This window comes from Carassius auratus, chromosome 6 (assembly GCF_003368295.1).
Source record: "Carassius auratus strain Wakin chromosome 6, ASM336829v1, whole genome shotgun sequence".
Classification (NCBI taxonomy): Eukaryota; Metazoa; Chordata; class Actinopteri; order Cypriniformes; family Cyprinidae; genus Carassius; species Carassius auratus.
The window spans coordinates 17,037,008-17,053,474 of record NC_039248.1 but is presented as its reverse complement, the minus strand read 5'-3'; the positions used below and the strand labels follow the sequence as shown (position 1 = coordinate 17,053,474).

Genomic DNA, 16,467 nt, shown 5'->3' with positions numbered 1-16,467 from the left:
GTTTTCAGGAAGAGTGTAGATTGCTTCTGTATGTTCAGCGTCCTTTATATATATATATCGTGATAGTAAACAGAGTACAGAGTAAAACATTTTTTTTGTATCCCTTGTTCCCTATAAAATAAATAAAAAATAAATTACATTAGGCTATATTGAATTTATTTCAATTAAATACGAATCGAGATTGAATTGTAAAGTTGAACCCACAAATACGGAAACTGCCATGCAACAATGCAACTGAACACATGATGGCGCCAATATACATACGGTATATGTGTGTATGTACTATATATATATATATATATATATATATATATATATATATATATATATATATATATATATATATATATATATATATATATATATATATATTAGTCGAACTACTTATCTTTAATTAAAATGACAACAATTTCCTGTTTCACAATTTTAAGTCTCAGCATGCTTTCCCAAAATATGCAATAAACTGATATTTAAAATACTGTATAATACTGTTAATTTAATGGTTTCAAAACAAGAGGAAAGTAGCAAAACAGTCATAAACAGAAATTTATGAATGTGCAAGAATGGACAAAGGAAAACATTGCTTGATAGGTTTTCTTAATCAATTTAGCTTAGCTTGAATTTCTGTGTATTTTGCAGATTCACTTTAAGGGATGTTTAAATCTAATTGAATGCTCTCTGCCTGGCTGCTTTGGCCACTTCTGAGGAGCAAGTTCATCCTTCACTGTCTGTTTAATGAGGTGCTTGACTTGCCTGAAGTGACTCTCTCCCCAGCTCTGTTCTCACACAGTCCTAACAGCTTCTCTGACAGTAGTGGCTTCTTTTCACAACAACGCATCAGACTGGGATCTTATTTTCTATGACCACAGAGTTAAATATACTAGGGATGGCACACATACAAGGGGAGAAAAGGGCTAGCTGTCACATGGTGAAGTTGTCAAGGGGCTTTATTTCAGTTACTGGTTATAGTTTGTTTTTTAGTTTTTTTGTCCAATGCATGGATGCTTATTTTCTTGAGCAGTGACTGGCTGTCACATTTAGTTCTTGTGAATTTTATCACCAAAACAAAGATTCAGATTCAAGCAATAAATGTTGGGCAAAAAAAAAAATGGTAACTGGTAATTGCAATGCATTAAAAAAAAGGCTTATAATACATCAAGTCAACATTAGTAATGCATGAACTTGAGGTCATGTGATTCCAATCACTTATGGAACTGAAATAAAATAAACTCCATATTTCCCACAGGCTCTCTCTTAGTTATGTAAAACACTTTTAATAGAAAAGGCCATATACTGAACTTCTCTGCTATTAATAAATCAGCATTTAGGCCAAAGCATTTATTATTAATTACTAGGTTTGAGTTATAGTACAAGAGGTTAATAATGGATGTCTGGGCATGATTAATGCATTGTTAATTAGCTGCTAATACGAGTATTCTTACTGCCTTAACAGATGCCTTACTGCTGATTAGTGTTGTAATCCTTTTAAGGTTGCCTCCTTTGTGCCTATAGTTTTACTCCATTCTCCGTGAGTAATGCCTTTTTACTGCTTATTTTACTGCAGACATGCAATTTCCCATAGTGAATGAGAGACAATATAATTTATTTCACAAAAGAAGAAAATATATATATATATTTAAAAAAAAATAGCACATAATACTTTAAGTCGGTTACATAGCAGCTGAACAATATAACATGACAGTGAGCCATGGATCACAAATAATCTCATGAGAATGTATTGACCTTGTATTGTATTAGCTGATACTTCCACTGCACAGTTAGAGACTACTGAAGAAACCCTTGAATGTACAGAATATGATCGTCTAAAAAACAGCTCACACTCAGTGTGCAGTGTCTTCTTTATCAATAGCAACTAATCCACAGAAAAAAAAAAAAAAAAAAAAATCAATTTATTTACTTTCGGGAGACATTACCTGGATGAAAGGAAGTTTCACCCTTCACTGGTTATTTCTGAATGCTGAAGTTAATTAAACCTTTAAAATTGAAATAGCATTTTTCTCCACTGCTGTAGAAGTAATTCTTTATAATGAGACCTTTGAATGCACTAAGACTATTTTTAAAAACAAATAAAACAATTAGCAAAAAAGTCTATGTAGGTTGGTAAAATGTGCAAATTTTGCAAACTTTGTTTTCTATATTGCTTGGTTAACATTTTTTTTTATTTTATCAACTGATAATCAACCCCTAAGTGTCTGCATTATGAACAATTTGTTGAACGTTTATTTTAGTCTTAAAAAACATTTAACACGAACAGAAAACAAATGAGCTAAATTATAAGAATACAATAAGTGCTCATACTTTTTGTTAAGTAAATCTGTTTTAATGTTTAAAATGAATCTGTTTAATAATTCCTTATACAAATAAATCAATGGCTGAAGTGCAACAAATGGGATTTTTAAGAATTTTAGCAAACTCTGTCGTCTTGAAGGCCAAGAGTCTTAGCTTTTCAGTTAATCTGTAAGCAGGTAAAAAGAAAAATTGGAAAAACTATACAACTGCTTATAGGACCACTAAGCAGATTTTAATGAAAAAGAAAAATGCAATATAAACCAGACATGGCTAAAATAAAACCATAATAAACTTTTTTTGTATAAATGAGAAAACATTTGCCTTTCATTGTCCAATGAAAATGAATTACAAATGCCATTTTTAAATAACTTTCAGTAATTCAGAAGCTGTTCTTATCAGCTCTGAGCACTGAGGGAAGCGCTATTGATTTTTTGGAAACAGCGGGTTGTGGTGGATTAAGAGAGGTTCAAGGAGCTGCCCGCTTTTCATAGTTTCACACAGTAAGTAATGCTCAAAAATGCTTCTTTCAACAGAGACCGATCATTTACCCCTGAATGAAGCCACATAGAAGAAAAATCTATATTCATCTGATTGCGTCACTGGAAAGTCTGAATATGTGACAAACACTTCTTTCTGTTTGAGACATACTGGCTCTCTTTGTTATCTTCTAACATTGATCTAAGACACAAAGGATGCAGAGCACTTGAATGATGCACTGAATGAGCCTTCAGTTTATGAAAGCATGGTCCAATGAACTTGACAGATTCACTGAACACTGTTTAACTGCAAGTTACTTTTGAGAATCATGGCTTATACGCACCTTTATATGGAACTTTATATGTTTTTTTTTTTTTTTTTTTCTACAACACTGGACATACAGGTGCAGCAATCTGCTTCAATGTGTACCGCCGATATGCATGATATACTGCAGTTTGTGTAGTATATACTATATGGCCACAGGAAGGTGACAGTCATACTGTACATACAGTAAGTGATATGGCTCTACACCTGATGTGTTATTTTAAGCAGAAGCCAAATCCAGATGATTTGATTGGTGTCAATTTCCTCCATGCCTCTATGCATGCTGTGTGTTGGCAACACTTGGCACAGATACAAACTACAGGTGGTCATCTATACATAATTCCCATGGACCCTCTGCAATTGCAGTCAGATGCCTAAAATATTTGGTTAAGTTCTCCAGAATTGGTATTTTATAGTTACAGTTTTCAGTTGGGTATGTTACAGGGGTTTATTTAGCAAGAGTATTTCATTCTTCATATATTATGAATGTTGTTTTGTTTTCTCTCGAAGCTCTCACTTTGATTTTCAGTTTGAATTTAACTGCAGTAATCATACAGACCTACTTTTGTTTCAGATGTTCTGTATGGAAGCTACTTACAGGGCATGCAGTTTTGAGAGTGTATTTATAAAATCTAGGGGGGGGGGGGGGAATATAGATCAATCAATCAATCAATCAATCAATCAATCAATCAATCAGATGTAAAACACAAGACATGTTATTTGAAGTGTCAAGCATAAATTCATAGGAACCACTAAGAAACAGAAGAAACAATGCATCTGATAAAGTACTCTTTAAATTGTATAATCTTTGTTTTATCATTTGTGAAAATATTTATCAAAATTTATAAATCGTCAATGAGTTTTACAGGAATGTATGCCCCAAAAGCTTGAAATGACTCTGTTAAAAAATAAATTCCCTGCCAGCTGTGGTTGCCAGAATAATTCTTTAATATATATATTTCAATTGTAATGTGTCCCATTGGAAATTCTAGGAATATCAATTTACAGTTTTCACTGTAAATTATAATTTGATTTGAATAGGTTTTGCCTTTGTAAGGTGGAAAAAGGTATCTGGAAGTTTTTTCCCCCTTTTTTTTTACATTAAGACTCTTTTACATTAAGCCAGATACTCGGCCCAGTATTTAGCTCATGGATAGTAATAAGGCAAGTTGTACTTGTGGTAATCCTAAGGAGATCCAGTAACGTAAACTCATTAATATTCAAGAGCCAAGCCTTTCACTGAGCCGAGCAAAGAGGAGAGACTCGGCTCGTGTCAATCTCCGACCCGATAGATGGCGCTTAAAGCGCCGTGCCGTTCCACTCGCTTCATTGGAGTCCGCGGAGGAATAAAATCCCAGTGTTGAGTGACGCAGGAGGGCAGTGGATGGTCAGAGCTGAGATGATGTGCAACAACTAAGCCCAAGAGTCCGTTGTCCCCGGTTTTAACAGAATACCATGTTCTGCAGACAGATGAGCGTCTGAAGTGCCCTTGCTTGCACTGATGTATTCAGTTACTACATCCGTAACTTTATTGTGTTCTCTGCGCATAATCGAGATCATCTGTCCGGAGTCGATATTACTGCTCCAGTAACGGATTGATCCGAGCTTCTCATTCACGTTTTACGGCATGACATGTAGATAATCATCCGATACTTTGATGGGGCTCCTGAGGATCATGATGCCACCCAAGTTCCAGCTGCTGGCTGTTATGGCGTTTGGAGTGGCGATGCTGTTTATTGAGAACCAGATTCAGAAGCTGGAAGAGTCTCGGGCAAAGCTGGGTAAGACTGCGGTTCTGTCTCACACATCAGATAGCTGCCTATCTACCCTACAAAGCCTTTTTGGACCTCATGCACGTTCGGTTCTTAATAGAATCGATTGGAACGCGTCTATTGACAGAATGCTGTAGGCAGCTCATAGGGTTTGAGACAGTCTGCTGCTGCTGCTCTTGTCTTCTTTACAACACAACACAAGACATTAGGAATGAGAGTGCTATAAGATATCTGAATTTGCATTCAACTTATTTGAAGTAATAGCTCACCCACAAATGAAAATTAGATTATGTAGTCTTGATTGACTCGTCATCTGGCTCTTCTGCAAAACACAACAAAGGAGAAATTTTGAAGAATGCTGTTGTGGTGCATTTTCACTGAATAGCAAGTGAAGATGTCAAACCTCAAATGAATGCTGAATCACCAATGAAATTACTATAAAAAAGAAGGATTCCTCCTCATGCACTATTCTTCATGTCATCTCAAGCCATATGATAGGTCTGTGTGGGACAGACTGATGTTTTATTTGTAATCTTCACCTCTATACTAGAGTCAAACCATAATAGAGTGCAGCAGTACCCAATGTCCTTGGTTCTTTAGAAATTTGTTAAACAGTTATATATACCATGAATAATTCCAAATAGCTGCTAGGTGAGTCAAAATATTACAAACATTTATTTAATAATAATAATAATAAAAGTGTATTTTGAGAGTATAAATCAAGCTATTGTTTGAAAGATGTTGATGATGTATAGACAACATATTTAGTTTAATTTTAATTCATTTTGTGCATTTGGCTACCCTGCTGTCTGGTTGATTAGGAACATCGGTCTCAGTGATTTGTTTGTGCAGTTGGACATCGGTACTGGAGCAATGGTGGATGGCTAGATTTTCAGTAAATCATGATTTAAATTGAGTTTTGTCTCCAGGAGACTTGGAATATAGCCTAGTGCATGAGTCTTGAGGGGAACTTTTAGACTTTTTAATGCATTCTGTTGAGGCTTGACATCTTGAGGAAAGTTTTCACAACTGATCAGAAATGACATTCTTCAAAATGCATAATGACATGGGGATAATTAATGGCATTTATTATTTTTGTGTGAACTGTCCCTTTATTTAGACTATAACGAAAACCTGTATCAAATTTATTTTATTGGCAGAGATACAGTAACTCAGCACTCAGCAGGGTATTTATTACATTTGATCAAACTCTTACACTGATCTGATTTTACTCAACGATCTGCTTTCATTTATAATCAGCTTGCACATTTATACTCACCTACTCACCATAATGCTTTGTGTGTAACGCAGGTAAGATATTATTAAACAAATAACAGACTTAAACTGAAGAAAATTCTATAAATGATGATTGGTGCTCCATTTTGTCTTTCCTGTCTTGAGTTTATGAATGTTATAGCATACTAAAGATTGCCTCTAGTTGGTCCAGATTTCAAAGTTGGTTTTGGAACAGCTCAATATGGAGTCTACATGATTTGCATCATGGACATGCAGTCGGAGTTCCATCAACCTTATGCTTTATCTTTGTAAAGCAAATTTGTGTTTGGTTCGCATCTGAGATGACCCAGATTTGCCATTCTGTTGGTGTGGCTTTTGACTTCTAGAAAATACAGTAGAAGGCAAGTGAAACCATGCTTTGTAGCTTAAAATGTACAGAAGAAATTGTGTACCAAGTTCTACCAACTACAGTAGAGGCAAACTAAAATATATAGTCGAAATATAGGGATATCTAGATGCCATCTTTAGGAAGCTATACCATTCGTTCAGTGGTCCTAAATGCGTGAGTCATACCACTATTTCTATTTCACTGTGCAACTGTTTCTTGCATGGAGTGTTTTAATATCCAAAACCTTCTGTTTTTGTTCTAAATAGTGTAAAATAATTGATTTACTGTATAAGCCACACACCTGCAGCTGATGTTCCTAGTGAACTGGATGAAGCTGGTGTGTTTTCACACACATCCTCCAGTGACCCATGACATGTTTTCTGCAGTCCAGGTGCATCCATACATTCGTGCAGCAAAACAGCTGAAATGAGTCCATTAATTTAGTCTGAAACTAAAAAAGATGGATGGAAGTTGAGTTACAGGTCTGTGGAAATTATTGAAGATTTAGAGTGGGAAACTTAATTTGGACTTTTCTTAAAGTGGGGAGAAAAACCACAGCTGCTGCCTGTAACCTCCAAATGCAGTTCATAAGTCTAAATATCTTCAGCTGATGATGAATTTTGTTATTGTTCATGAAAGGTAATGTCATTTTTTTATCAAGTTAAATTGGTAATCTGCTCCTGGTTTATGCTGTATTTTTTTCCCAGAATTATATATATATATATATATATATATATATATATATATATATATATATATATATATATATATATATATATATATATATATATATACACACACACACACACAAGTAAGTATTTAATTAAAAAAATAAATATATTATTGTCTGCGATTAATCTCATTATGAACAAAACTAATAATACTTTCAAAAGAAGTGTATTGTGGCTTACTGCTATATGAACAAAAGTGTAATACCATGTGGTTTGCAAACACTTTAAACAAATAAAATGCTTTTTACGGCAGTAGTACTTTTACATAGTAGCAGTTAAAGTGCACTTTTATACCATTTTAAGGTTGCTAATATTATTTTATCAATCTCTTAAAACAGGTTTACATGCATGCAAGTTAAAAAAAACACCTCATTTTCACTAACACCACTTTCACCTAATTTGTAAATGATTCATAGACAACTTTTGTGAAGCAGTTCAAAGAATCAGTGTCTCTAAACCCCTCCTTTCCGTGAGCCCTCACTGCTGTGATTGGTGAGACGACGCAGTCCTTTGTGATTAGTCCAGAGCCATAGAGATTGGATCTGGATTGGTCTAACGCATACAGCGCATGTTGGAGATGAAACGCCCATTGCCATAATGGAATGACAGCCCTGGAGACTTGTCAATACATAGAAAAGATAGTAGCGATTGTACCTCATCGTATCGATTGTATGTCTGATAATGAATCGGTTGAAATGGCTGATTGACAAGAGACTGAATCGCGACTTGAGCAGGACGTTTCAATGGTAAGTGTCAACTGTTAACAGGTTTCTGGTAATTAAAAGTGATAAAACAAATTTACTCTCACATCATAGGATAAAGCGTCTTCTCAACGTGATGTTAATCACATGGAAATTTTACTGTGTTTGTGGGTGGGCAGGTTGGTGACGTAGAACATGTGCAGACATTATGCAAATGTGTTACTTTGTGACGTAGAGCCATAACCGAACAAGATTCGAATTTCTGACTACACGTTTAGACGAGCCGACTCTTTTTGATAGGCAATTATTTTATTTATCATGCACTGTTAGATTCACAACTTTGCAGATATTTTATCCTCACATACAGCTACATGACATACTGCATGAAATGTAATAGTCAAAAAGGCATAATAGGGGGATTTTAAATATTTATTGTAGCCTAAACCTCAACTTATGACATTAATGTAAATAAATTAAATATAAAACAAGTTATTTGTTACTGCCAGGACATTAACATTTTTATAGAAAAGTTGTTATAGAAAAACAAGTTATTCTCCGAGTCCAGAGCCTCGGTCATAACATTATAACAGGCACCTTCCTATTAGAGACCTGCCCAATCGCGGGACCCATTGCAGCAGAGTGTGGCGTGGGACAGCATTTGATGGGCAGGTAGAGACTTGTGTGTGCGGGATGCGTGAAAATAATTAGGGTTTGCTCACACTAGGGATGGGAATCTATGGGTATTTGATTCATTTACGATTCAGAGGCCCACGATTCGATTGTTTCACAATTAAATTCAAGTACGATTATCATTATCAACTCAATATCACGATGGGTCACATTCTCAGTTTTCAGTATTATGGCACATGGCTACATTTTCAAATAAATTTAATATCAAATTTATTTTGTGCAAAATTTACTTTATTTTATTATTATTATTATTATTATTATTATTATATAAAACAGCAGTCTATTTTTTAAAACAATTAATTATTTAAAATAAGTGTTCTTTAAGTGTCAAAGTTTACATACACAATAGTTTTCTTTTTTTTTATCAGCATTATTGTCGTTTGGTTATTACTGATGAGCTCATAGACGGTGGCAGCTTTAACAGGCTGCATTAACACTAATGCACAGATCTATTTCGATATCAATATTTTGTCCTGCTCTGTAAACATTACTGACTGTGTGTACATCAATTTCATATGAAAGTATTCAAAAATGCATGTGCAATAAAGCTCGCCGCGTCTCTAGAATCGTTAAAAAATGTTAAGAATTGTTGAAGAGAGAATTCCGATGCATCGGAAAACCTTTTTTTTTTTCTCTCACACTCACATTAGCGAACCTTAACACTCAAAGCCTGGTTCATTTGACTAGTGTGATCACTCTGTTTAGCAGTCCCTGGTTTTGGTTGGAAGAGGTGGGCCAGAGCGTGGATCAGTTCTAAATAGATCTTCTTATGTGTGCTTTGTGTGAATATTTCAGAGCGGCAAAAGCGATAGATCTGTAAAGCATAATATTGTGAGAGGTACATGTGTTACGGCATCCCATACGACTCAAAATAATAAACCACAAAATTAACAAAACAATTCACTCCAGTGTGTTGAGCGTGCTTGCTTCTCTGCTGTCTTCACTAGCTATCGGAAACTTTCTATTTCCAACTTATAAGGTCATGATTACGAGCTTGTTGCATTCTTTTCTGTTAAAAATAACAATGGACAGTGGTTTGTGAATGTTGATGCTTAGCTTAAATAATTTGATCAGGAGCGTCCCCTCCTGTGACCCATGATTTGTCTTTAGGCCTATGTGTATTCACAGCCAGTCAGCAACAGACTTTTCATAATAATAAAAACGCGTTAACGTGTGATAAACTCAGAATAAACAGTACACGAATATATTGGCCTAATGGTATCCCATCAAAGCAGATAGCATGACAAGCATTTACATATAGTGGCACCTTTAAAATAAATGCATAAACATGCCACTCTCCATTACCAGTGCAAATGATGCTGTCATATTTAGCATTGAGTCCAGTTTTTGCATTATGGATGAGAAAATATTAATCATAAGACCATGAAGTGGAGAGTTAATTAAATTGAAAGCAACACTGCCGTTCTAACCATGTGATGGACGTTTGTTGAGGCTTAGGATGCCAGAGCTGACAGAGGAGTGAAATCTGATTTGCCCTGTGCAGGCATTGAATTTATAGACTCTGCACTATGCTTATTAGGTTGTCTCACATGACATGGTTCATTAGAAGATGGAAAACCCTTAGCTTTGCCTCCCACTCCACTAAGTTACAAGCATCACTGTCAAGCCATACATCTGGTGTTCAGCCACTGCCAACAGGCCTCTGATTGGGTTTTTTTCTTATGCCATAGATTATACAACATCAGTTTATTTTCATTCCACTACCAGCTGTGCAGCTCACAAAGAGAAATAAGCAGAAGCCTGCATGCAGTGTGACAAGAATAGCTCCGCTTTCAAGAGCCCACATTGCCTGTCGTAAAATTCTCCTAATGTTGTCCTATTGGCAAAGAGATGAAAGAGCCGAAAGACTGAATATCTGAAATCAATTTGATGCCACTGATATGGAGCATAATCACCTGGATATGCTGAGAAAATAGTTCACCAGATTGTTAAAAATGCATTTGGAGGTGTGGAGCAGCAGGCATGTTGTATAATATAAATGATATTGAATGAAATAATAATTTTATACTGCAGAACCGTATCAAATTGGTCAAAGTCAATTGATCAGAAGATACAATGTAATAAATGCTGTTCTTTTTAACTTTCTATATATATATATAAAAAAAAAAAAGTTGATGGTGATGACAAATATTAAGCAGCACAACTGTTTTCAACATTGATGATGGTAATAAATGCTTACTGAGCACTAAATCTGCATATTATAATGATTTTTGAATGATCACATCACACTGACTTGAATAAATTAAATTTGAAAATGTTAAAATAGAAGAATTATTTTACAATATTGCTGTCCATTCGGTCAAGCCTTGCTTATATTTTTTGATCATCAAATTGATAAAGCCTTGGTAAGCATACTGTAACAGACTTCCATTTAAAAGTATTAAAAAATCTTACTGACTGCATATTTTTGAAAGGTAGTGTTGATTGGACGAGATCCCAACTTTTAAAATAGTTATGTTAGAAAAAAAATTTATGTTAATAAATGCTTTACTGCTTATTTTACAGCTTTAGATAAACTAAAGGTCAAGTGTGCCATTTAAAATATTCAAAAATATTCCACTATTATTGAATTTGCAGTGCAAGATAAAGTTTTGTATTTTCTGGTTGCTTTAAAAACACAAAACAACATACTAGACCAGATATGCATTATTACGAGCTGATTTGCTTTAGGCATATATTATGTCACCCAAAAATTTTAATCACCCCAGTATTGCTCCCCCTCAAGCAATCCGAGGTGTACAGTATATGACTTCCTTCTTTCAGACAAATACAATTGGAGTTGTATTAAAACATGTCCTGGCTCTTCCAAACTTTATAATGGCTGTGAATGGCTCTTAAGATTTTTAAGTCCAGTAAAGTCCATCCATCCATCATAAAAAGTGCTTCACGTGGCTTCTGGGGGTTAATAAAGGCCTTCTGAAGTGAACTGATGCATTTATGTAAAAAAAAAAATCCATATTTAAAACTAGAGATGTTCCGATACCCTTTTTCTCTTCCCGATACTGATTCCGATACCTGGGCTCAGGGTATCGGCCGATACCAAGTACTGATCCGATACCTGGGTGTGTATCTGTAAATACAGCTGTATATACTACTAGCCCTGTGTAAATTGCTAGAATTATTTTATGGTGTGCTTCAGACTGATCCCTTAATAAAACATTAATAAATACATGGTGAACTACTGTATTCATTACAGTATTTTTATTATCTGACATGAATTTGACTGTATTATTTATTTTCTTAAGCAAAAAGGACTTCAAATGCAGCCAAAAATCTAACACCGCAAACTAAAAAAGGTATTTTAGTTTTACAATATAACTGTATAAAAACTGCAGCAAATAAGTCTAGGAATATAAAAAAATTAAATATTAATCAGACAATCTCTTTACAACAAAACAAGTAAAAAACAAGCAACCGTCTAGGCATAATTATTATTATTATTAATAGAGACATATTATTATTTCTACATAGAGACATAGCTAAATCTACTGTAGGCTACAACAGTAGCTTAATATATTGTCAATTTACTCATGTTAAACCAAACATTTATTTTAATAGAAGATCTTTGAGTGTCTGTGTTTATGATATGACAGTTTTCTCAAATGAAGCGGTAAATTCTCATGAAGTGACTGTTTATGCGTTTTTGTCCTCATATAGTGACACAGAGACTACAAAACTGGGAGCTCCCGCGCATCTGCGCCCGTCACCCACAGAGATGTAGAATTTTCAGGAGTAATATTTAAATAGTATTTTGCAGTTTAAAATTCACAGACACTAGTATATATTCGGCTACTGTCTGGAGCCCTGCGCTTTTACTAACACGGAAGCGACTGAACGCAGCTGCGGGTAGCTACCGAATATACTCGGGAGTCGGTAACTACCGTTACTACAGAGACATACTGCTAACCACTGATCTATAATATAGAAGCGGCTTCACTGTCTGTTGGCAGTTTAGAACGCAATGAGCGATCCAGTCATGTATAGATCAGTGCTGCTAACACGTTTTCATTTCTTCTACGCTGCTCTAAACGGGTTGCTTGTGGCAACACTGAACAACTTCCTTTGTTTGCAATGCATTCTGACCAGCAAAGAAGAACCGTGCAGCGGTTAGGCAAAGCTAGCGGTCATAACTAGGTCTTTTTTAAGAAAATGGTATCGTATCGGTATATGGGTTCATGTACTCGCAGATGCCGATGCCAGAATTTGTTGTGGTATCAGAGATATTTCCGATACTGGAACAACTCTATTTAAAACTTTATAAACGTTCACAAGAGATTGCCATTCCAGCAGATGATGTAGGATGGCTTAAGGGGAAAGTAAATAATTTTTTTTGGGTGAACTATCCCTTTAATAAATGCAGTTATGATGAGTAATTTCAGAACTAGTTATTTTTACTTACTTTTGCAGTTATGTTTGGTGATGGTGGTGCAGAATATGCTCACTTGACCTTTTAAGACTATTTTCTTTGTTCCTTTTATCAAGACACTTTGTATTGCTGATAGAAAGCCCTTTTCACTTATCACAAGTTCACAACTGGCATTTTATCAAAAGGTCTCTTTCTGCAGTGATGGTTGTTAACTTTAACAGACACAAAGATTGGATGTCCTTGTTAGCAGGTGATTCATTCCCATGTCAGCTACTGGAATCTCTTTCAGGACTCAGGTGGGCAAACTTTCTGTCCATGTGCTCAGGGATAAGTGGCTGATAGCAGAGCTTTCTAAATTGGAGACCTTGCTCTGACGACTTTTAAATGGAGTGATTTATTCTGTTTGTCATCACGGCAGCACCTCTCAGCTGTTTTCCCGGTATTCATGTCATGCTCTGAGAATTGAAAATGGCCCTTGTATTTGTCTGACTGATGCAGAACAAGTCTAAGTGATGACAGTGCAATTTTCTTTTTTTCTGTCATGTGTATAGACTCTTGCAATGCCTTTGTCTTTGGATTCAAGAGGTGTGATTCTTTGATGTTATTGGAAATGATTCATTAGTTGCAATTGCTTCTTAAATGTTCAGTTATGTAGGCTTTTATTATGCTATTGTCTGTGGAAACTTGCTTTGTTTTCCCATAGCCCATCACACATTAATTTTGCTCTTGGTGTATATATACAATTTGTTGGCTATTCTTTCTGTAAAAGGGCCTAGATACTTGAAAGTTTCTCTTTACGCACTGCCCAGTAAACCACCATGGCAGAATCTCTACACAACAATTTGGATGTAAGGTTTGTGTGTGTTCTAGCACAGGAAATCTGTTATATACAGCTTTTCACATATTGCTTACAGGCATCTTCCAAGAAATATAATACATACAGAGGTCGACTCCATTTCCTAGAGATTATCCTGCAACCCGCTGGCACTCCATTGTCATGGGAACTGCTAAATTGGTCGAGATCCTGCCAGTGAGAGGGTGTATATCTCTTTGTCACATTAGTTTCTAAATGTATTCCTCTGTTGGGATGCAGTTTGTCTTTACAGTCACCGAACTGGTAATCGACCCCTTTTACCCAAACACAAAAAAAGGTGAAGTGCTGCTTTAAAAGAGTCGATTTGACGTGACCTAAATGTCTCTTATTTTAATTAGGGACATCTCAAAAATAATTTTGCTATTTGGCCATGTAATTGCAAAGGAAGAGGATCATTACAAACCTGTTTAAAAATGCTAACACGCACTTCCTAAATTTCAGACAATGGCAGAGTCTGCAGGAAGAGAAAGAGAGAGAGAGAGGAAAAAAAAAAAAAAAACTTTGACAGCTTATCAGAATCCATCCAAATGAGTTATTTTCTGTTAGTTTGTGTACACTGGTATTAAAATTGAAATCATCATCTTTATAGTTATTTTCTTTTTGTGTTTGGGCCTTAATAATGTATACTCTATATGTATAATCTGAAGGTATTATGTATAAACTGGCCAGTATGGCAAGTTTGTAAGTAAGACCGCAACAACCCCCCACCCCTCCCTGCCTTTTTTAATGAATCTCTGGATCTAGAACTAGTTACACTGAAAATGTGTTTATGATGGAATAACTTTTTGGAGTTTATAGACATAGACTGAACAAGTTTTAGTTTATTGATTCTGCCTTTAGTTATGACCTACTTTCCTTGGCACATTTCTCTCTTATAAGTTTAGTTTTTTTTGTCTTTTAGAGCTGTATGTTTTGGCCAGTACCATTATTATTTTGCTGTTATGGCTGATATGACAAATATGATGGGCATTGGTGGACAGTTAATAAGTATTTTTGTATTTCTTTACTTAGTTACTAATTTTAATAAATAAAAAAAAAAAATTAAGCAGTATTTTTTGGGGGGGGATTTTTTTTTTACTACATTCCAAAGCACAATATTGTACTTTTTACTCCACTACATTTCATAAAAACATTTTGTTCTGGAGAAATCATCATGCACTACGAGATATGATAGCGTTTAGTTATTTTCAATGATTCCGTTAACTCAGTTCGCAAATCACACTGAATGATTCATTCATGAATTGGATTGAGCAGATTGCAGCTGTTCTCCAGTTAACAACTCACTGATTCTAATGATCTGAGTCTCCAGTTAACAATTCACTAAATTCAAAAGTCTCAAAATGACGCAAAAGCTGGAGATCCTTGGAGCTTGAGTGCACATGCAACTGAAAGTAAGCCACTAATACTCTACTTTAGCATTTATTATTGTAAATAAAATATTTAGGTCATGAGTGTCCGTTGTTTGTGAACTAAAGCTGCTTTAAAAGGGCTGTATGCAATGCTTGAAAGTAGACATTCATATTTTTTTATGGACATTTTAAAAAAAAACATAACCGGAATAAGAACCAGTTCTCCGTTCCCAACCCTAGTGTTGAAAGCAGCCATGTCAGGGAGATGATGTATGTTTCTAGGCAAAAGCAGAAGCACCTTATTTGGCCTTACGAAAGTAGATGCATTTAGGAATCTATAAGTTTACTTAAGTGAAAAAGTGAAAGTGACGTGACATTCAGCCAAGTATGGTGACCCATACTCAGAATTCGTGCTCTGCATTTAACCCATCCAAAGTGCACACACACAGCAGTGAACACACACCTGGAGCAGTGGGCAGCCATTTTATACTGCTGCACCCGGGGAGCAGTTGGGGGTTCGGTGCCTTGCTCAAGGGCACCTAAGTCATGGTATTGCTGGCCCGAGATTTAAACTCTCTAACCACTTGGCCACGATTTCCCCTTTTTTTTTTTTTTTTTTTTTAAAGACAGAACAGAACAGCAACGCATTTTATGGACAACCATTTCGTGAACCTAGGAGAGTAGGTAATTCTGACTTTGCTATGACAATCTGGCGCTTCTGAATCAGCTACTGTAAATATGTTTTGTAATTTTAGTTGAAGTATTTGCTATTGAATGTTCAAGTGTGTGTGTGTGTGTGTGTGTGTGAGAGAGAGAGAGAGACACAGGGTCACATAGTGGAGTCAGCAGTCTTAACCATCAGTGGCTTGTATACTTCAAACACATAAGAGTTTCATCACTGTCTGTTCCCCTTTCAGGCTTGAACTGATGGTAAAACTAACTTTACATTTATTTTTGAAAGAAGAAGCTCACGATTATGAAAAGGGGTGTTACATTTCCAACAATGCCAGCAGTGTTCGGCCAATCACAACGCACTGGGTCAGTTGGCCAATCAGAGCAGACTGCACTTTTTGCTTGGAGGGACTTTGTAGAAAATGACGCGTTTGAGAGAGATGGGGCATAGAGGACCTACCTTATTTTCCGCACTATAAGGCACATTTAAAAGCCATTAATTTTCTCAAAAAATGACAGTGCACCTTATAATCCAGAGTGCCTTATATGTGGATCA

General features: G+C 35.6%; 1 protein-coding gene across 1 annotated transcript in view; it reads left to right on the top strand.

The window, feature by feature from the left end:
- The first annotated feature begins 4,438 nt into the window (after positions 1 to 4,438).
- LOC113098678 (heparan sulfate 2-O-sulfotransferase 1-like) overlaps positions 4,439 to 16,467 on the top strand; it is an 82,689-nt gene continuing 70,660 nt past the window's right edge. Inside the window, exon 1 of the mRNA XM_026263713.1 lies at positions 4,439 to 4,892. Within this exon, the coding sequence (XP_026119498.1) occupies positions 4,769 to 4,892 (124 nt within the window). The 5' untranslated portion in view covers positions 4,439 to 4,768. The remainder of the gene's footprint in view (positions 4,893 to 16,467) is intronic.